Raw genomic sequence first — 22,304 nt, 5'->3', positions numbered from 1 at the left:
AGGATTTTCGCCCCCTCCCCCACCCTATGATCCACTTCCGCTTCCATGGTTCCATTCGCTGCCAGATCCACTCCCAGATATCTAAAACACTTCACTTCCTCCAGTTTTTCTCTATTCAAACTCACCTCCCAATTGACTTGACCCTCAACCCTACTGTACCTAATAACCTTGCTCTTATTCACATTTACTCTTAACTTTCTTCTTCCACACACTTTTCCAAACTCAGTCACCAGCTTCTGCAGTTTCTCACATGAATCAGCCACCAGCGCTGTATCATCAGCGAACAACAACCGACTCACTTCCCAAGCTCTCTCATCCCCAACAGACTTCATACTTGCCCCTCTTTCCAAAACTCTTGCATTTACCTCCCTAACAACCCCATCCATAAACAAATTAAACAACCATGGAGACATCACACACCCCTGCCGCAAACCTACATTCACTGAGAACCAATCACTTTCCTCTCTTCCTACACGTACACATGCCTTACATCCTCGATAAAAACTTTTCACTGCTTCTAACAACTTTCCTCCCACACCATATATTCTTAATACCTTCCACAGAGCATCTCTATCAACTCTATCATATGCCTTCTCCAGATCCATAAATGCTACATACAAATCCATTTGCTTTTCTAAGTATTTCTCACATACATTCTCCAAAGCAAACACCTGATCCACACATCCTCTACCACTTCTGAAACCACACTGCTCTTCCCCAATCTGATGCTCTGTACATGCCTTCACCCTCTCAATCAATACCCTCCCATATAATTTACCAGGAATACTCAACAAACTTATACCTCTGTAATTTGAGCACTCACTCTTATCCCCTTTGCCTTTGTACAATGGCACTATGCACGCATACCGCCAATCCTCAGGCACCTCACCATGAGTCATACATACATTAAATAACCTTACCAACCAGTCAACAATACAGTCACCCCCTTTTTTAATAAATTCCACTGCAATACCATCCAAACCCGCTGCCTTGCCGGCTTTCATCTTCCGCAAAGCTTTCACTACCTCTTCTCTGTTTACCAAATCATTTTCCCTAACCCTCTCACTTTGCACACCACCTCGACCAAAACACCCTATATCTGCCACTCTATCATCAAACACATTCAACAAACCTTCAAAATACTCACTCCATCTCTTTCTCACATCACCACTACTTGTTATCACCTCCCCACTTGCGCCCTTCACCGAAGTTCCCATTTGCTCCCTTGTCTTACGCACTTTATTTACCTCCTTCCAGAACATCTTTTTATTCTCCCTAAAATTTACTGATACTCTCTCACCCCAACTCTCATTTGCCCTTTTTTTCACCTCTTGCACCTTTCTCTTGACCTCCTGTCTCTTTCTTTTATACATCTCCCACTCAATTGCATTTTTTCCCTGCAAAAATCGTCCAAATGCCTCTCTCTTCTCTTTCACTAATACTCTTACTTCTTCATCCCACCACTCACTACCCTTTCTAATCAACCCACCTCCCACTCTTCTCATGCCACAAGCATCTTTTGCGCAATCCATCACTGATTCCCTAAATACATCCCATTCCTCCCCCACTCCCCTTACTTCCATTGTTCTCACCTTTTTCCATTCTGTACTCAGTCTCTCCTGGTACTTCCTCACACAGGTCTCCTTCTCAAGCTCACTTACTCTCACCACCCTCTTCACCCCAACATTCACTCTTCTTTTCTGAAAACCCATACAAATCTTCACCTTAGCCTCCACAAGATAATGATCAGACATCCCTCACCTATATATATGAGAAAAAAATAACACTGGGTCTCATCCATTTTTCTCGTAGTGAATCCCACAACTATATATGAATGAGATATGCTGGTCTGAAACACTAAAATCACTTGTAAAATGCACGCAGTGTAAGCAGATTTTCTAATGAAAATGAAAGGAGTTCAAAAATTAGTCCACGAATAACGAGATAATCATTAGGAGTTCTTCTGACAGTGACCAATTCCCTAATACACATAAGAGATATACACCAGTTAAGGAAACCTAATAAGAAAAACTTCTACCACAGTGTAATCAAGTGATGTTCACTACTAAAATGGAAGGGAATGGGTCAAGAGTGAAGCTGGTGATAGGTGGAATGACAGGATTAGAGAGTATATATACCATAAGGGGTATTACGACGGAGGAATGTAAAGAACTGTATAGATAGGTCATTCTGCTGGAAAACATAAAAAATTAAAGGAAAAAAGATAGAACACAGATAATCAATAAAATTGCAGTACTTAACAGGTTACTTAATCCATGCAGTGATTACCTTTACTAGTTGATGGCCTCAGCATATCCAGAAGTGATGTTTGACGTAACTTTTTCTTAGGAGGATGATCAGACATTACCTCAACTTTACCTACAAAAAAAATGCACTACGTAAAACAACAGAGATTTTTCTTAGTCAGGAAGGGGAGGGGTGAAAGGGAACAAGAATTTAATTATGACTGCCTGATGTAAAGGAATATGGCTATCAAAAATACAACAGGTGAATGATAGATGCAGGAAAAAGGAAAGACCTATGGAGATGATGATGATGGACAAATTATAGTGTGGCTAGACGTATGGTAAATCATTACTGATGCAAGCAAAAGCAATGCCAGATCTAGTGATTATCACTGATGGAGAGGGAAGAGGAGTTTGGCTATTATCTACATTACTAAAGGGCAAACTGGATTAGACCTAAAATCAATAATGAAGCATTAACCCTTTCAGTGCTAAGGAGATAAATCTACTCTTCTGTCAATGTACAAACTTAATTTCCAACCAAAAAGTGAATTCAGTGCACACTGCAGGCTTTACTGGATGGCCACAGATGGCAACCCAAATAAACGGTGACACACGAGCTGTCTGAGGGCCCCAGTAATCCACAAATAACCACAGTGGATATTTGCATACCTTGTCTAGTGACTCAGTCCACCATTGGTAAATAATGTGGTTTCCTAAAGCAAAAGTGCTCAGTCTTTAATTTGTAAGAAAATAATTATCTTAGTTTTATGTGCAGCCAACCATATAAAGAACATTTTTAACTCACTAACCAAGTAAATAGTGTTTTTCCGTAATTGGGAACAGCTAAGACTTAATTCATAGGAAAAAACCGAGTTTATACATTTTTTCTACACCTCTTCATATATCAGAGAGAAGAATTTGTTTTCCACACAATAGGGGAGAACAAAATAATCAACTGTACACCAAAAGGAGTATGATGGATATTACTATTGAATGGATATATGATTCTATTATATAAACCCAGGACCCGTTAATGGACCTAAATGCAGCTTCAAAGCTGCAGGCCAATCAAGAAAGCCCGATAAGTGTGGGGGTTAATTAAATAAAATGTAGGCAAAACAACTGTAGAAACCAACAGAATTTATGAAATCTCAACTGACTTCACTAAAATAAACATCCCCATACCATGGCGTACTACAAACTGGCAAAAATTTAAATAAACAGGCCGCCACTCGGCCTCTCCACATGCATCAAGTCCACCCAGTCCCCGGTGGTAGGCCACATTACTGTTGGTATGCATCTTCTGCTACTTGGGAAGATACGCTGTTTACTGATTTCTACAAGTGTTTAACTTACCATCAAAACCGTCCCCATTATCACCCATTCACTATCATATAGCAATAAAAGTATTCTGCAAATCATGCAGCATGTTTAAATCAATTCTACTAAGTGTAGGATTGAACTGACGCCAGTTTCATCCTACTCAGTACAGAAACACAAACAGCAGCAGGACTAGACTGTCACATTACCCATTATTGCTGATGGATATAAGGGAATGGAAAGTTTCGTTTCTGAATACGTTTACCGGCAACGGTATATGGAGTCGTGATAATACAATGATTAGCAGCACGTAACAAAAGTCATTAAATCTACACCTTCCACTCTATACTTATACCAATGTTCTCTAATTATGTTAAGCATTCTTTCCAACCTGATTTTCTTCTCTTTATTCTTGAGAGACAAATTGCGCTGTTAAGAATGATTCACCAAGGAGTAAAGAATATAACAAGACAGCAATCGTTGGCGACCTGTCTCTCACCTTCAACCAAAACAAACAGACAGCTTGGGCGGTTGCGTACCGATTTGATGTATGCGTTGCGTCACGTTCATGTGATTATTGCTCTAATGGGAACTCAAAATACTGTCATCAAATATAAATAAATTAGCTCATGGATCACTTATTGTCCACTGGTCACCCTGACATACGACTATCAACGCTTGGACGATTGTCAATAACATTCGCGTATGTTGCAATACCTGTGACTATCACTGGGATGAAAAGATAAAAAAGATCATTCAGCAAATAATCTTTTGATTTATGAATTATTTATCAAAACTTCATAGATATTCAAGCTGATTATGGATAAGCATAGACAGACTTTTATATGTACATACACTTATGAATAGATACTTTTGGGCGTTGCGCATTGATAACGTAATCGCTTGCACCAACTCCTGCAATGAAAAAAATATCTTTTTTCCGTCGAAAAGATTTTTAATAGTACATGTATCCTTTACTGACTCTGCGGATTCGTATTTTTATACTTTTCCAGGCATAAACAAACGAATATAAACTAAGTTCTTATTCACTTCATATTTTAGAATCTTTATCTGCCGCGCTACTGTACTTGTATCTTTGAGAACTTTTACCTCAAACCATCACTCCAAAATAAATAATAAGCACCTGAAGTTTCCAGGTGAATATATATATATATATATATATATATATATATATATATATATATATATATTTTTTTTTTTTTTTTTTCAAACTATTCGCCATTTCCCGCGTTAGCGAGGTAGCGTTAAGAACAGAGGACTGGACCATTGAGGGAATATCCTCACCTGGCCCCCTTCTCTGTTCCTTCTTTTGGAAAATTAAAAAAATTGAGAGGGGAGGATTTCCAGCCCCCCCCGCTCCCTCCCCTTTTAGTCGCCTTCTACGACACGCAGGGAATACGTGGGAAGTATTCTTTCTCCCCTATCCCCAGGGATAATATATATATATATACATATATATATATATATATATATATATATATATACATATATATATATATATATATATATATATATATATATATATATATTTGCTTTGTCTCTGTCTCCCGCGTTTGCGAGGTAGCGCATGGAAACAGACGAAAGAAATGGCACAACCCACCCCCATACACATGTATATACATACGTCCACACGCGCAAATATACATACCTACACAGCTTTCCATGGTTTACCCCAGGCGCTTCACATGCCCTGATTCAATCCACTGACAGCACGTCAACCCCGGTATACCACATCGATCCAATTCACTCTATTCCTTGCCCTCCTTTCACCCTCCTGCATGTTCAGGCCCCGATCACACAAAATCTTTTTGGGGAGGGGGCGAAAATCCTGGGAGCCTTGAAGAATGTGTGGAAGTCGAGAACATTATCTCGGAAAGCAAAAATGGGTATGTTTGAAGGAATAGTGGTTCCAACAATGTTGTATGGTTGTGAGGCGTGGGCTATGGATAGAGTTGTGCGCAGGAGGATGGATGTGCTGGAAATGAGATGTTTGAGGACAATGTGTGGTGTGAGGAGGTTTGATCGAGTAAGTAACGTAAGGGTAAGAGAGATGTGTGGAAATAAAAAGAGCGTGGTTGAGAGAGCAGAAGAGGGTGTTTTGAAATGGTTTGGGCACATGGAGAGAATGAGTGAGGAAAGATTGACCAAGAGGATATATGTGTCGGAGGTGGAGGGAACGAGGAGAAGTGGGAGACCAAATTGGAGGTGGAAAGATGGAGTGAAAAAGATTTTGTGTGATCGGGGCCTGAACATGCAGGAGGGTGAAAGGAGGGCAAGGAATAGAGTGAATTGGATCGATGTGGTATACCGGGGTTGACGTGCTGTCAGTGGATTGAATCAGGGCATGTGAAGCGTCTGGGGTAAACCATGGAAAGCTGTGTAGGTATGTATATTTGCGTGTGTGGACGTATGTATATACATGTGTATGGGGGTGGGTTGGGCCATTTCTTTCGTCTGTTTCCTTGCGCTACCTCACAAACTCGGGAGACAGCGACAAAGAAAAAAAAAAAAAATATATATATTATATATATATATATATATATATATATATATATATATATATATATATATATATATATATATATATATATATATATGAGATGACTCAAGATTATCAGTCAAGTGAATCTCAAATCGAAAAAGTGAAATACGAATGGTTAAAAGTTTCGCATCAGTCAGTTTAACGATGTTTGTCACTACATGCAAAGGAATATTTATAAGTAGTCCTCACGGAGTATTCGCCAATGCAATTCCCTTCAATTTTTCTTTCTCTCTTCCTAAAGATTTCCACTTTTAAAGGACCTGTTCCTCAAACACCTAAAGGATCTAAGTAATCTTTACATTCTCTGTATATTTCTTTATCTTCATCTCTAGATAAATCCGAGATGGCCATGATCACGGAACGTTATCGCCCAAGCCATGTCGACTTCTTTGATAAATTATAGTCGATATAAAGTTAGCTTCGCTACAAATATCCACAGAAAATTATTTCACCCCACAGAAAAGGAAAGGAATATGTTTTATTGTCGGCATTATCACGAATAATTGACTTGAAGCTAGGTACAAGTGAGTCGTTTGCTTGTTTGGGTTTCGTGACGATGGACGTGTCCTTAAAGAAGTCATTAGGCACTCCGATCTCGATGATATCAATTTACGTTTCCCATATTTTAGATTTCAAAATACAAGACGCCTTTCCCTTTATTTTTTAGGGGGAACGGGGAGAAAGAAAAAATAATAACTTTTGTATGGAAAATCACTAACATTTGAAAAAAAAACAAAGAAAAATACTGTTCCTATATATAACTATTCTCAAGATTTAGAAAAAACACAATTTCTTTCTATTAAAGTTATACTTGTATGAAAAAGAACAAACTCAGTTAATGTTGATTGTATGCAGTTATGTTTTTTCTCAGGTCAACGAATCAGAGCCACTCAGATACGAGACATTTAATGTGTTCCCTCTTCATTTTTCCATCCGCGGAATAAATCTAATAATGTGATTGCTATCCGTATGTTACGAGGAGAGAAATTTTCATTAGTGTCGCTCCATCTCAAACTCGTATAAAACACACACACACACACACACACACACACACACACACACACACCACATCCTATGCCAAGTACCAATTGGAAATAATGTCGGTGAGAAGAGTGTGGTTAGAGTAAGTGAACTTGGAAACGAGACTGACTGTAGAGTACCTAAAAGTGAGAGCAGATGAAACAAAAGGAGTGGGTGATGAATAGAGAGTATTAGGGAAGCAGTCCTGGCATTTGCAAGAGATGCATATGGCATGCGAAAGTTGGGAAGTGGGCAGATTAGAAAAGGGAATGATTGGTGGAATGAAAAAGTAAAGTTGCTGGGGAAAAGTGGGGTGTTTGGGCGGTAGTTACATGCGAGAAGCGTAAAAGATTGGGAGGTATAAGACAAAGCGGCTGGAAGTCAAGAGAAAAGTGCAAATAGGGCACATGAGGATTGGGGTTAGCGAGTATCAGTTCATCTTAAGGACAATAGAAAATTGGCTTGGAAGTTAATAATGTACGAAAAACAAGAGAACAAATAGGAACATTGGCGAAGGAGGCAAAAAGGGGAGTGATGAGGTGAGGAGGAAATGGAGTGAGTATTGTGAAGGACTGTTAAATGTTTAAGGGTAGGGTGGTAGATGTAGGGCATTTTAGGTTTGGGTGGTATACAGAGTCACAAACAGTGCTTTGATGAAGAGCGAAGAGGTGCTGATAGCCTTTCATAAAATGAAATGTGGCCAGGAGGCTAGGATGGAGATAGATGGATGGCGTGAAAAAGATTTTGAGCAATCGGGGCCTGAACATGCATGAGGGTGAAAGGTGTGCAAGGGATAATGTGAATTCGAACGATGTAATACTGGGGTCGACGTGCTGCCAATGGTCTAAACCAAAGCAAGTGAAGCGTCCGAGGTAAACCAAGGAAAGGTATACCAGGTGGCGATGTTGCTTCCTGTCGGACGGGGTGGCTGTGTATGTATATTCATGCTTATATGTTGTTCGCTGATGATACAGCGCTGGTGGCTGATTCATGTGAGAAACTGCAGAAGCTGGTGACTGAGTTTGGTAAAGTGTGTGAAAGAAGAAAGTTAAGAGTAAATGTGAATAAGAGCAAGGTTATTAGGTACAGTAGGGTTGAGGGTCAAGTCAACTGGGAGGTAAGTTTGAATGGAGAAAAACTGGAGGAAGTAAAGTGTTTTAGATATCTGGGAGTGGATCTGGCAGCGGATGGAACCATGGAAGCGGAAGTGAATCATAGGGTGGGGGAGGGGGCGAAAATCCTGGGAGCCTTGAAGAATGTGTGGAAGTCGAGAACATTATCTCGGAAAGCAAAAATGGGTATGTTTGAAGGAATAGTGGTTCCAACAATGTTGTATGGTTGCGAGGCGTGAGCTATGGATAGAGTTGTGCGCAGGAGGGTGGATGTGCTGGAAATGAGATGTTTGAGGACAATGTGTGGTGTGAGGTGGTTTGATCGAGTAAGTAATGTAAGGGTAAGAGAGATGTGTGGAAATAAAAAGAGCGTGGTTGAGAGAGCAGAAGAGGGTGTTTTGAAATGGTTTGGGCACATGGAGAGAATGAGTGAGGAAAGATTGACCAAGAGGATATATGTGTTGGAGGTGGAGGGAACGAGGAGAAGTGGGAGACCAAATTGGAGGTGGAAAGATGGAGTGAAAAAGGTTTTGAGTGATCGGGGCCTGAACATGCAGGAGGGTGAAAGGCGGGCAAGGAATAGAGTGAATTGGATCGATGTGGTATACCGGGGTTGACGTGCTGTCAGTGGATTGAATCAGGGCATGTGAAGCGTCTGGGGTAAACCATGGAAAGTTGTGTGGGGCCTGGATGTGGAAAGGAAGCTGTGGTTTCGGGCATTATTGCGTGACAGCTGGGGACTTGAGTGTGAACAAATGGGGCCTTTGTTGTCTTTTCCTAGTGCTACCTCGCACACATGAGGGGGGAGGGGGATGGTATTCCATGTGTGGCGAGGTGGCGATGGGAATGAATAGGGGCAGACAGTGTGAATTGTGTGCATGGGTATATATGTATGTGTCTGTGTGTGTATATATATGTGTACATTGAGATGTATAGGTGTGTATATTTGCGTGTGTGGGCGTGTGTGTGTGTGTACACTGTGTATGGGGGTGGGTTGTGCCATTTCTTTCGTCTGTTTCCTTGCGCTACCTCGCAAACGCGGGAGACAGCGACAAAGCAAAATAAATAAATAAATATATATATATATATATATATATATATATATATATATATATATATATATATATATATATATTAAATTTTCTGATCATTATATTGTGGAGGCGAAGGTGAAGATTTGTGGGGGTTTTCAGAAAAGAAGAGAGAATGTTGGGGTGAAGAGAGTGGTGAGAGTAAGTGAGCTTGGGAAGGAGACTTGTGTGAGGAAGTACCAGGAGAGACTGAGTACAGAATGGAAAAAGGTGAGAACAAAGGAGGTAAGGGGAGTGGGGGAGGAATGGGATGTATTTAGGGAAGCAGTGATGGCTTGTGCAAAAGATGCTTGTGGCATGAGAAGCGTGGGAGGTGGGTTGATTAGAAAAGGTAGTGAGTGGTGGGATGAAGAAGTAAGATTATTAGTGAAAGAGAAGAGAGAGGCATTTGAACGATTTTTGCAGGGAAAAAATGCAAATGGGTGGGAGAGGTATAAAAGAAAGAGGCAGGAAGTCAAGAGAAAGGTGCAAGAGGTAAAAAAGAGGGCAAATGAGAGTTGGGGTGAGAGAGTATCATTAAATTTCAGGGAAAATAAAAAGATGTTTTGGAAGGAGGTAAATGAAGTGCGTAAGACAAGGGAGCAAATGGGAACTTCAGTGAAGGGGGCTAATGGGGTAGTGATAACAAGTAGTGGTGAAGTGAGAAGGAGATGGAGTGAGTATTTTGAAGGTTTGTTAAATGTGTTTGATGATAGAGTGGCAGATATAGGGTGTTTTGGTCGAGGTGGTGTGCAAAGCGAGAGGGTTAGGGAAAATGATTTGGTAAATAGAGAAGAGGTAGTAAAAGCTTTACGGAAGATGAAAGCCGGCAAGGCAGCAGGTTTGGATGGTACTGCAGTGGAATTTATTAAAAAAGGGGGTGACTGTATTGTTGACTGGTTGGTAAGGTTATTTAAAGTATGTATGATTCATGGTGAGGTGCCTGAGGATTGGCGGAATGCTTGCATAGTGCCAATGTACAAAGGCAAAGGGGATAAGAGTGAGTGCTCAAATTACAGAGGTATAAGTTTGTTGAGTATTCCTGGTAAATTATATGGGAGGGTATTGATTGAGAGGGTGAAGGCATGTACAGAGCATCAGACTGGGGAAGAGCAGTGTGGTTTCAAAAGTGGTAGAGGATGTGTGGATCAGGTGTTTGCTTTGAAGAATGTATGTGAGAAATACTTAGAAAAACAAATGGATTTGTATGTAGCATTTATGGATCTGGAGAAGGCATATGACAGAGTTGATAGAGATGCTCTGTGGAAGGTTTTAAGAATATATGATGTGGGAGGCAAGTTGTCAGAAGCAGTGAAAAGTTTTTATCGAGGATGTAAGGCATGTGTACGTGTAGGTAAAGAGGAAGAGAGGAAAGTGATTGGTTCTCAGTGAATGTAGGTTTGCGGCAGGGGTGTGTGATGTCTCCATGGTTGTTTAATTTGTTTATGGATGGGGTTGTTAGGGAGGTGAATGCAAGAGTTTTGGAAAGAGGGGCAAGTATGCAGTCTGTTGTGGATGAGAGAGCTTGAGAAGTGAGTCAGTTGTTGTTCACTGATGATACAGCGCTGGTGGCTGATTCATGTAAGAAACTGCAGAAGCTGGTGACTGAGTTTGGTAAAGTGTGTGAAAGAAGAAAGTTAAGAGTAAATGTGAATAAGAGCAAGGTTATTAGGTACAGTAGGGTTGAGGGTCAAGTCAATTGGGAGGTAAGTTTGAATGGAGAAAAACTGGAGGAAGTAAAGTGTTTTAGATATCTGGGAGTGGATCTGGCAGCGGATGGAACCATGGAAGCGGAAGTGAATCATAGAGTGGGGGAGGGGGCGAAAATCCTGGGAGCCTTGAAGAATGTTTGGAAGTCGAGAACATTGTCTCGGAAAGCAAAAATGGGTATGTTTGAAGGAATAGTGGTTCCAACAATGTTGTATGGTTGCGAGGCGTGGGCTATGGATAGAGTTGTGCGCAGGAGGGTGGATGTACTGGAATGAGATGTTTGAGGACAATATGTGGTGTGAGGTGGTTTGATCGAGTAAGTAATGTAAGGGTGAGAGAGATGTGTGGAAATAAAAACAGTGTGGTTGAGAGAGCAGAAGAGGGTGTTTTGAAATGGTTTGGTCACATGGAGAGAATGAGTGGGGAAAGATTGACCAAGAGGATATATGTGTCAGAGGTGGAGGGAACGAGAAGTGGGAGACCAAATTGGAGGTGGAAAGATGGAGTGAAAAAGATTTTGAGTGATCGGGGCCTGAACATGCAGAAGGGTGAAAGGCGTGCAAGGAATAGAGTGAATTGGAACGATGTGGTATACCGGGGTCGACGTGCTGTCAATGGATTGAACCAGGGCATGTGAAGCGTCTGGGGTAAACCATGGAAAGTGTGTGGGGCCTGGATGTGGAAAGGGAGCTGTGGTTTCGGTGCATTATTACATGACAGCTAGAGACTGAGTGTGAACGAATGGGGCCTTTGGTGTCTTTCCTAGCACTACCTCGCACACATGAGGGGGGAGGGGGTTGTTATTCCATGTGTGGCGAGGCGGCGATGGGAACAAATAAAGGCAGACAGTATGAATTATGTACATGTGTATATATGTATATGTCTGTGTGTGTGTATATATGTGTACATTGAGATGTATAGGTATGTATATTTGCGTGTGTGGACGTGTATGTATATACATGTGCATGTGGGCGGGTTGGGCCATTCTTTCGTCTGTTTCGTCTGTCTCTTTCGGGAGACAGCGACAAAGCAAAATAAAAAATAAAAAAAAATAAATTTTCACACATATTCGCCATTTCCCACGTTAGCGAAGTAGCATTAAGAAGGGACGACTGAGTCTTAGAGGGAATATCCTCACTTGGCCCCCTTCTCTGTTCCTTCTTTTGGAAAATTGAAATGTGAGGGGAGGATTTCCAGCCCCCCCGTTCCCTCCCCTTTCAGTCGCCTTCTACGACACGCTGGAAATACGTGGGAAGTATTCTTTCTCCCCTATCCCCAGGTATATATATATATATATATATATATATATATATATATATATATATATATATATATATATATATATATATATGAGTGGGTATTTCTATTTGTTTCCTGACGCTACCTCGTTGACGCGGGAAACGGCGATCAAGTGCGAGTGGAGAGAGAGAGTGGTGTGCGACTTAGTTTTCATATTATTCATAATTGACTCTATCATCTCTGCAATCATGAAAGGTTTGCATATACATCCAACAGTTGTGAAACTACGCTGTATTATTCATGTCGTGATTGAAGGTCACTTCCTGGAAATACGTCATCAACTGTTGCTTTATGTCTCTCTTCACGTATGCATTTGCAATCTGTACTAGTTTACAATGAATCATACTTCTCCATGATGTTTTGAGCAGATGATTTTTCTGTATCCGTCAACTCGCTTGCTGTTTTCCATGCCAAATTCGGAACTGATTTGCTAAGATGAAATTAAGGCGAAGTGATAAGCTGTTCGTTCATTCCGTCCCTTTCATTGAATCCTTTCATCAGATGAATATATAGTGGGTATATGCAACTTACAATGGTTTCACTGTCGAATTCTTCATCGCTTGTACTTGATATAAGTCGATTTTTATCAGGTTCTGAATGATTGGACCTTTGACATACTGTCGTATCATTCTGTAGACCTTGGCCCTTGCTAGCTATCCACTTTAAATTGTTGCTAGAGGTTTCTTCTAAGAGCCTTCGGTCAGTTCTCATAATTCATACAACGCATTTATAATGCACTTCTGGTGATACGGTAATCAGTGTCACAGATCTTCATCTGGCAATACTTTGCTTTCGGGTCATTATTTTCTATGGTTTCATGTTCAGAATACTTAAGATGGGTATCATAATTGCACATGGAAGCACTTACTGTGAAATATCGAGATAGTCATGTCCTATAGTGATGTAACGATACAAATCTTGTTTTGCAAGACATTTGTCACCACGTACATATTGTCCTTATACAGAGAATCTATTGAAGACTGTGTAAATGCTCCTCATTAGTTTGTCTACTTCTTCCATCATTGGTACTTTTCTCCAAACATTAACTATTCCCAAATCTTCACTTTACCACACACAGTAGTTCTACTGAATGTGGAATGCACTTCCCGAACTGTCTGGTAACATCACTGTTTTCCCCAGCCTGACAAAGGTACCATCTGATGTGGACATCGCCATTTTCATATGTCTAGCTTATTCAGAGTCTAGGCGTCTATGAGAACAGCTGTAATAGCTAGTGCATTGTTACCAGATGTTACTAATTCCACTTAACACTCCAAGGCACTGTACTTGCTGAAATTCTGGACTCAAAATCATTGGCATCTTTTTTAAATAGAAATTTCTGTACTGTCATACTGAGTGTATAATAGGAAGACAGACGAATCTTCGACATGATTTCTAAATGGATACTGACACAAAAAAAAACTCGATAATATAATTTCATAACGCCACTTCGTTGATATATGCAGATATTCTGAGCACGTGATCATATATATTTTGTAGAGATCATGATGGAATTGTTTATTTGTACTGTAAGGAGACTTTTTTTTTTTGTTTCATCTGGCTTCGAACGCTGTCTCGAAATCAGTCTGTCTTTAATGATTTCTAAGATTTCTTAGCAAGTCAAATTCCAGAAGAGAATCTTTACGTCTACGATGCACCACAAATTCCCCTTAATGTAGTCCAACTTCCGTTCATCTTCCCGTTTCATGCTAGCTTCAGCACATTTTGTAGATGATGCCAACAACAGCAGTGTTCTGGAATATTTCCCTCAGCTGTACATGAATCTTGTCACCAAACCTGTTGAGATTCTGTTCTTACTGTTTCATTAGCCACTCTTCTTAGGAAGCTGAGGTAACATTTCTTAGAATTTGTCCCTTTGCCTGATGACGCTGTTTGCATACACTTAAACATGACTGCTAAAAGAATGCACTTTTCTTGAACAGAAATTCCACACAAAAATGAAAATCAGGAAGAATGAAATTCAATAGTATGAATATCACAAAACTGTAACTGTCCATGGTCAATATTTGGATAGTTGAATGAAAAGTGACCAAGAAATACCATCTAAAGAGTACACACACACACACACACACACGTCTGACCCCTGAACTGATTTTCTCTCTCACGCCCAAGTTTGATACTTGGAGTCCTAAGCTGGGTAAGGTTGACTGCCTCAGAACTGAACCAGTGACTCGGTAAGTCTCTCGATAGAGGCTTATGTCGGAGCTGCGGTCAACTGACACCATTTTCGGCTCTCCGACCGTTGAAGTTGTGACCTAGCGACACCCATGACAGTGACAGATACCAGTACTAGCACCATACCACCATGACTAACCACCAGTGACCGACGTTCATCACAACAAACACTTTGTGCCAAGCAGAGCTCGTACAGTTACAAGAATTGTCGCATGTCGACTGATGTAATGTCATATAGACGATCCATGAACAATACACAGCTTAGCAAGCAAATAGCTTAGTTTTCTCATAGTTAGGTGTATGACTACTGCTATATCACTGTAACAGAACCATCGTGAAAATATTCATTACATACTATTCACCACTAAATACATATGCCAACAGTATTACTGCAGTTCAACAATTATGTAACTTTACATCACTTAATGTTCACCATTAAATACATAATGTATGTCAACACAATACTACTTCAATTCAGCCAATGGGCAACTTTACTACATCACTTACACTTCAAGTACTCACCACTAAATGTATAATGTACAACTTATGAAATTTGCTCTGTAAAACTCTTGTACTATGTAGATAATACGCATATAGTAATCTAAATAGTAATCACACACACACACACACACACACACACACACACACACACACACACACATATACCTTCCTCAATACCGCCTTGCATTCATACAGTCATGATACAGCAAGAAAGAATTTCCTCCTATCATCCATCTATATATTTCCATTTATTCTGTGCTTTCAAGAGCAGAGATAATTTTTACATGTGCTATATGTCCGATGTGAGGGAAGTAACATGGAACATATCTTAGAACTACCATGGATAAGATTGTTACATATGAGTACAAAACTTCTTATTTTTCAAATTAAGTACAATCTAACAAGCACCAGACAATACTAGTATATGCATTGTACACCTACTCAAATCAAGTACAATCTAACAAGCACCAGACAATACCACAATATGCATTGTACACCTACTTACACCAACCAAATTTCAGCTGAAATACGTTCATACTTAACTGAATTTAGATGTTCTACTTAGCTCATCTGTTGATATGTATCCGACTAGAACCCTCTTTAACAGAATATCTTATATTCTTAGGTGGCTGTTAGTCTGTTAAGGTTGGCTAGAGTTGGCATCCTGCATAAAATGACAGTAAACATACAGAGGGGGACTCAGCCGCATGACGAAATGAATTAGAGCTGCTTCTTGTAACACAACACGTAACGATGTAACATTACATTTAGCAACACATTCATTACAGCAGTAAATATTATTAACTACGACCGATGACACCGTGTAACTAAGCAACAACCGTATTCCAAAAATTAGTTGACTGAAGACACCTAGGTGAAAACATCTTGCGGTGACTGAGGATGTGAGAGGCTAAAATTGAATGTGGGGAACTAGTGATGTATTGCAGCTGCGCAGCTTAGTTTCAACATTACAACGGCAACTTTATATTACTCACATGACCTGGGAGGCCATGACTAGCCTAGCTCAAATAAAAATTAAGTTTCTCAGTAAACGGAGTTTTGAGCTGACGGCTGTGGACCGAAAAAAAGAAAAGTTATTCCTTGAATTGCGCTATGACTGACACTACAAGTTGAGATATAATCACAAAGAAAGAGAAAATACATCAAAGTCAAAGGTACGGAGGGGCTTGATTCAGAAATAGAAAAGTTTTATATGAAGATGAAATTTTGCTCCAAGGAAATCAAAATACCACAAGGGAGTGGTTTTGGAATATCATTTGCATTAGATGTGGCAGAACAGATCTTGGGAGTTGTGTATGTGTCTGAAAGTACAGCATCAGGTAGAGTATGGATTTTATGAATATAACAATTATACAGGGTTATGCTCCTAAGCAAGGTAGAACAAAGGATTACAAATGAAATCTCATGAGCAGGTCCAGCGAACTTACCAGTTGATGATAAAGGTACCCTCAGGCCTCTGGGTAGCTTGAACAGGCACATTGGTAGACATCCACCGCAGGGCCTCATTCTAGGTTAGCATGGGTAACAAAAATGATGAAGAGAAAATGTTTTTAAACTTCTGCGCATGAACTGGATGGGCAGTCATGAATACTTTTTATGGTCCGAGTATACAATAAAAAATCACTTCGATTTAAGTTCAACTAAAGAAAACTTTTATATATTAAACCTTACTATATCTTTTACACTCCACAAAACTTAAAGAACTTTTTATCTGTAATAAACTATTTGTAGAGTGCGGGGAAAGAGTTGTACACTTCTCTGTCTGGGGTCAAAAAAGCGATTGAAGACATCTTGGGAGATGTAAACACCCTGTTCTGGTTGAGTCACAATTCAGATCATGCATTGCATCCGCACATTTAACAAGTGTAGCATTACTATTATGTGGCAGAAATATAAAATGTGAAAATACTAAGACGCCTGAAATAAGCAGATGAACGAAACTGTCTCTGCGAAGAAAGTAAACACTACTTACCTGCTGGCGGGCTGGACGAACACTGAGAACAAGCTTGAATCATCTATTGTTCCTTTATGTCAACACAACATACGAGAATCATTTAAACAGCCGACTGTTGTGGCGCCATCCGCCGTTGAGCCGGTAACTAAAACAGATACCAGATTTCGCTTACACGATAAGCTGGTATCACACCAAAATGGCGGAGTAATATTTCCTGAACTGATCTTTCTTGTCTTGGGCCTCGCTGCTTACGATGGCCATCGTTTCGACACACAAGCCTTCGTCGAGCTGACAGCAAAGTCCCATCCATCTGTGGAATCGGCCTTCCTTAGCTGGGGTAGTCTTCATGCACAAACACACACAAGATGTTTGTTGGTATCTATCTTTTGCTTTAATGATCTTTACGTTACGAAAACTTTTGTCTCACGAAAGACAACCGATTTAAGACTAATATTACTGCAATTTTTTTCTTCTTTCATGATTTGGTTTCAAAGAGGCCAAGAATGCCCTTACTTTTCCCCTTCATAAATTCGAACACCACTTCTTGTACCTAAATGTTCTTGCATTCAAAGTTCCAAATCGTAGCCTTCACCAAGGTTTGCTCAGGGGTTCGTGTGTGTGTGTGTGTGTGTGTGTGTGTGTGTGTGTGTGTGTGTGTGTGTGTGTGTGTGTTACCGGACCTCGAAGCAAGAGGTTATACTGTGAGTGAAAAGTCACTTTTGGCGAGAATGTATCAGAGTAAAGTCTCGTCAATGACTTTATCACAGCAAAGGAGGTTCCTTGCTAATAGAAGTGGAGCAACCTTGGGCTGCAAGAGCCTTTAGAAAGGTTTTGCGTCACAGCAGGATTCTGTTCACGAAAACTTGCTCTTTTGGTGGTTATACAGAGTTCAAACTGGACGATGAAAATGCTATACTTCTCTCATTCTTGCTCGGACAAGCTCTTCCCTTCTGTTGATGAAGAACGAGCTGCTTTTTCTTTCTGCGTTGAAGGCTCCAGTCACGAACTGAAGTTCACATCAAGTCCGGGCCATAATTGAAATATGGAGAGGTTGATGAAAGGGAAAAAGAAAAGAAGGGGGAAAGCATCTATGAATTTTGGAGAATGCGAAAAATACATCTTTCAAAATGTGTCAGATCATGGTTATTGGGAAAGACATGGGGGGATGGGGAGATAAGAGTTCCAAAGCTTCAAGGCGTAGGAAAAGAAACGGTTATTAAAACGGCCCACCTTTGATTGGCCAGCGGCCATACAAAAATGTTGTGACGCAGCAGCTTGCCGGTTATTGGTTGGTCTAGGAAGTGCTGGCGGCACACCAGCAGTCTGCTCTCGGGAGCAAAAACCAAAGTCATATCTACAGAAGAGGGAAACTGAACCAAATTCGGCGTAGGGCAAGTCGGTCAACTTTTGAAGATAGCCTGGGAGAGTTTCTAAGTTGAACCGCTTTCTATTCAACTCTCTCAAATAAGGATGCAAATCTAGAACCACCTTAGATGTGAGGAATACTTCATAAAAGGAGAGATTAATACTTTTTATAAACGGAACAACTCTTCTGAAGAAAAAGCTTCAATTAAACAGGACTCAGTTTCTGAGAGGGAGACTTAGATTTTTCAGTCATATGGGATTTCTAAGAGAGTGTTGATTGTTACTGTAATACCAAGTATGTTCACTGAGTCAAGAGGTTGAATTACAGAACCGTCATAGGAGAGGAAAGTTGTGTATTTTACCTGAGTCATGCTCCAAAGGAGGAAAACATTTATTTCACCATTTTCTTTTGAATTCACTTTCACCGCTTCTATTCTTTGCAAAAATCAGCATTCGTTGTCACCCAAGACATAAGGACATTGCGTTATGCATGTCGTTATACATCATAAAACGCGTTTTCATTATTTTTGGGCATTTGACCTGACTCCTAAGGGTCAGGTTGAAGTTCAGGGAGAAGAAAATCCTGCTTTGCAGCTCGTGACTCACTGCTACGTTACTACGTATTTGTCAGCATGAACAAGAAACATGCTCGACTTTTCGGATTCTGCAATTGACTTTGAAAGTAAACTTGCAAGTTCACCGTCATAAACAACACAGTGAATCAAGATGCAACGCATATCTTCAGTGTTGACAAAGCCTGCATCCATTCATACATTCGTCACTGGCGCATCCCAATGGAAGAGCCAAGATGCCATTTGTTTTGTATACAGCGCTGGCAGAGCACCTCCGCCGAATCATTCATGGATGGTAGCCGTTCTGTGACGCGCATGTTGCATGTCTCCTACGTCGCAGTATCTTTTTGTGACGCAGTTAACTTGTCTGACGACCAGGCGGCCGACGCTGCCGTTTCCAAAGCTGTTAGAGCGGTTGAGGTTTCTCTTCCTAGCAGTCTTCATTACACGAAAGCATCAATGGCCGTTATTCTTTCCCTGTAACACATATTCCACCAGGCTAGACGACATGCACGAAATACTATTTGTCAGTCATCATCAAAAACATCTATGAGCGAGGCCCGAATACACCTCAGGGCGCCTAAGCCACTCATCCATCTAAGGATCAGTTGCATTGCTTGCCGATGTATCTATCTGTGAACGACTTTCAACATTTAGACGTGGTGAGGTGTCTCAAAAGATCTTTCAAGTCAGCGTCCAATACAAACCATGACGAGAAAAAAATATATGCTTCGTAAAATATCTGTAGCATGTATTATTAATATACTCGCCTTAGAGCATGTATCATCAGTTTGGTCATCACTTACTTATCAATAAATAAATAAATGTGCAGAACGTCCAACGGAAGGCAACCAAATCTTTACCTGAAGTAAAGAAAATGTCTACCACAGTAACAGCATCTTCACGGAACTGTTAATGCTGGAAGAGAGAAGGAAGAGGGAATTCAAGATCCTAACTCAACTTGGCAGTGTGGATGTTGAATAAACGTTTAAGGAAGAAAATAAACGTAGCTACTGGAAAGTACAAAGAGAAACTAAGAAACTAGTTAGGAAAGATGAGGAGAATCCCGCCAGTTTTTAGCAGATTGGTGAATGAATGCAACAGGCTATGAAATAGAAAATGTATAAAATGCTGAAGTTTTAGAAAATGAGAGACTACAGAAGGTAGGACAAATTGTAACGTGGAGTAAAATACCTCATCAGCAATTTACAAAAAAGTAGAAAATGGGTAATTACACTCATCTATATTCACACACACACACAATACATATATATATATATATATATATATATATATATATATATATATATATATATATATATCTTTTTTTTTTTTTTTTTTTTAACTATTTGCCATTTCCCGCGTTAGCGAGGTAGCGTTAAGAACAGAGGACTGGGCCTTTGTGGAATATCCTCACCTGGCCCCCCCTCTGTTCCTTCTTTTGGAAAATTAAATATATATATATATATATATATATATATATATATATATATATATATATATATATATATAACATGAAGATAAGCAAGAAGCTTTCAAATAAGACGTAAAGAAGTGCTTGTGCCGCATAAGATGGATGGCTGAATGGAATAGACTGAATAATGAAACTGTGAATCTGGACAATATGCAGGTTTAAAGAGTTATATGATGGTAAAGCACCCGCGTTTCCAAATTCCCCCCAACTCCTACCCGAGGATACGCCTTTGTGGTAGGGAATGTCCAAGAGATAGTGGGATGGGGGGGGGGGGGACCACGAGCATAGGACTCCCTCCCCGTACATTACAAATAAGTAATTACTAACAGAAAATTACAAACACAGAACACTCGTTGCGCAGCTATGCAAAGAGTAAGTATGATTACCATTGGAAAATTCAGTAAAGCAGGAATAAGAGAAGGGACCCAAGGGCTTACGCAAACCTACCTCCCCGTGTAGCATTTTTTTTTTTTTTTTTCCGGACATACAGATTTTTGGAGGTTTACATAAAACTTCGGACACTTTTCAAACTTAAGTATCGTTCTACAGCGTAGTATCTACCGACGGGGATTTCATGAACATATCGTCATTCTTATCCACTTAGTGTTTACGGACCTAACTTAAGTTACCAAGGCCTGAGGTACAAACCTTATCGAATATGATACAGAAAATGAACTGTAAATCAGTTACCAGATATGCTAGGTCAGGGTGAAAGTTTTCAAAGAGAAATAAAGAAAATAGCATGACTCTTGAGAGTAAACTAGCAACAAATAAACCCTGGTTTTAATACGATGTCGACTTGTGGCATCTGTGGGTACAAACCTGCGCGTCAGTTTTTGGGTTTGTGCCCAACAACCTACCGTCAGTATTCCTTTTTTCAGTTCTGCTCCATTCCCTAATTGCGATTCAAGCAAAACAGTTATATATATATATATATATATATATATATATATATATATATATATATATATATATATATATATATATATATGTTAGGTGGAGGTTTTACTGACGGTTGGTTTAAGGATACATATTTTTGGTGCCTTACTTATAATCATCGGAAGACTGAGGGCGTACACGTATGTGATAATGTTGTTCGTCGTTTGCGATGAAAATAGGCTAAACTTGGCTGAACAACAAGAGCAATGTTCATTTTGTATAGAGATGGTGACTGAAGTCTCTCTACGGGCTTTTAGGCTAAGTAAGTACTTGGCCTGTGTTCCTTTTTTTTATTATTATTATTAGTGCTGCTGTTGAGCCTGAATATATTAATAGTTTGTGTATGAAGGAAAAGGACAACGTGGGATGGATCGCAGACTTACCAGGAGTAATTTTTACCTCGCCGCAGGTGTCAGAGCTACTTTACTTTGGATGGTTCTTTTATCAATATGTTCTCTCATCCTAGCTACTTTCTGGATGTGGTTCCTGAACCTAGCTACTTCTGGATGTTGTTACTGAAGATGGTGATGAAAGGGCTTGAAGAATGGAAGAGGAAAGTAAGAGGAAGACTCAGGACACCAGTACTCTCGTCATCTTACCATGATACCAGTGGTAATGTGTGGGTCCCTCAGGTCGAGGTGTGTGAGTAGAGACGTCAGGTGTGCCGGGACGTATTTCGACCCAACAGGTCGAAATACGTCCTAGATGCCCCCTAGATGCCTAGGGGGCATCTAGGTCCTATTTCCGCCTCGTTCATCATGGAGGCCGGATATGAGACACTGCAAGATCCCACCACTCCGTAAGGACTTCACCTGGAAGGATGAGTAGGATGGCATCAACTTGTACATCACGCAGACCATTACCTTGCTGGAGGCCACCTCTTCCTCGGAAGGGTGGGCCACCTTGCAAGCAGCATCTTATAATTCCGAGGGTATATTT

General features: G+C 40.2%; 1 protein-coding gene across 4 annotated transcripts in view; it reads right to left on the bottom strand.

Annotated features, from left to right (window-relative positions):
• LOC139752063 (poly(ADP-ribose) glycohydrolase-like) overlaps positions 1-22,085 on the bottom strand; it is a 74,733-nt gene extending 52,648 nt beyond the window's left edge. The window contains exons 1-2 of one of the 4 annotated variants that reach the window (XM_071667902.1): positions 21,965-22,085; positions 2,290-2,379 (exon numbers count right to left, since the gene is read on the bottom strand). In XM_071667902.1, coding sequence (XP_071524003.1) covers positions 2,290-2,365 — 76 coding nt within the window. In that variant the 5' untranslated portion in view covers positions 2,366-2,379; positions 21,965-22,085. Of the gene's footprint in view, positions 1-2,289; positions 2,380-3,960; positions 4,246-16,488; positions 16,569-21,964 lie in introns of those variants that run through there. The other 3 variants (XM_071667900.1, XM_071667903.1, XM_071667901.1) reach the window with 3 other exon arrangements.
• Between the last annotated feature and the right edge of the window lie 219 nt (positions 22,086-22,304).

The sequence above is a fragment of the Panulirus ornatus genome, chromosome 12, assembly GCF_036320965.1.
Source record: "Panulirus ornatus isolate Po-2019 chromosome 12, ASM3632096v1, whole genome shotgun sequence".
Classification (NCBI taxonomy): Eukaryota; Metazoa; Arthropoda; class Malacostraca; order Decapoda; family Palinuridae; genus Panulirus; species Panulirus ornatus.
The sequence above is the reverse complement of the archived record's forward strand: the minus strand, read 5'-3'. Positions and strand labels throughout refer to the sequence as shown.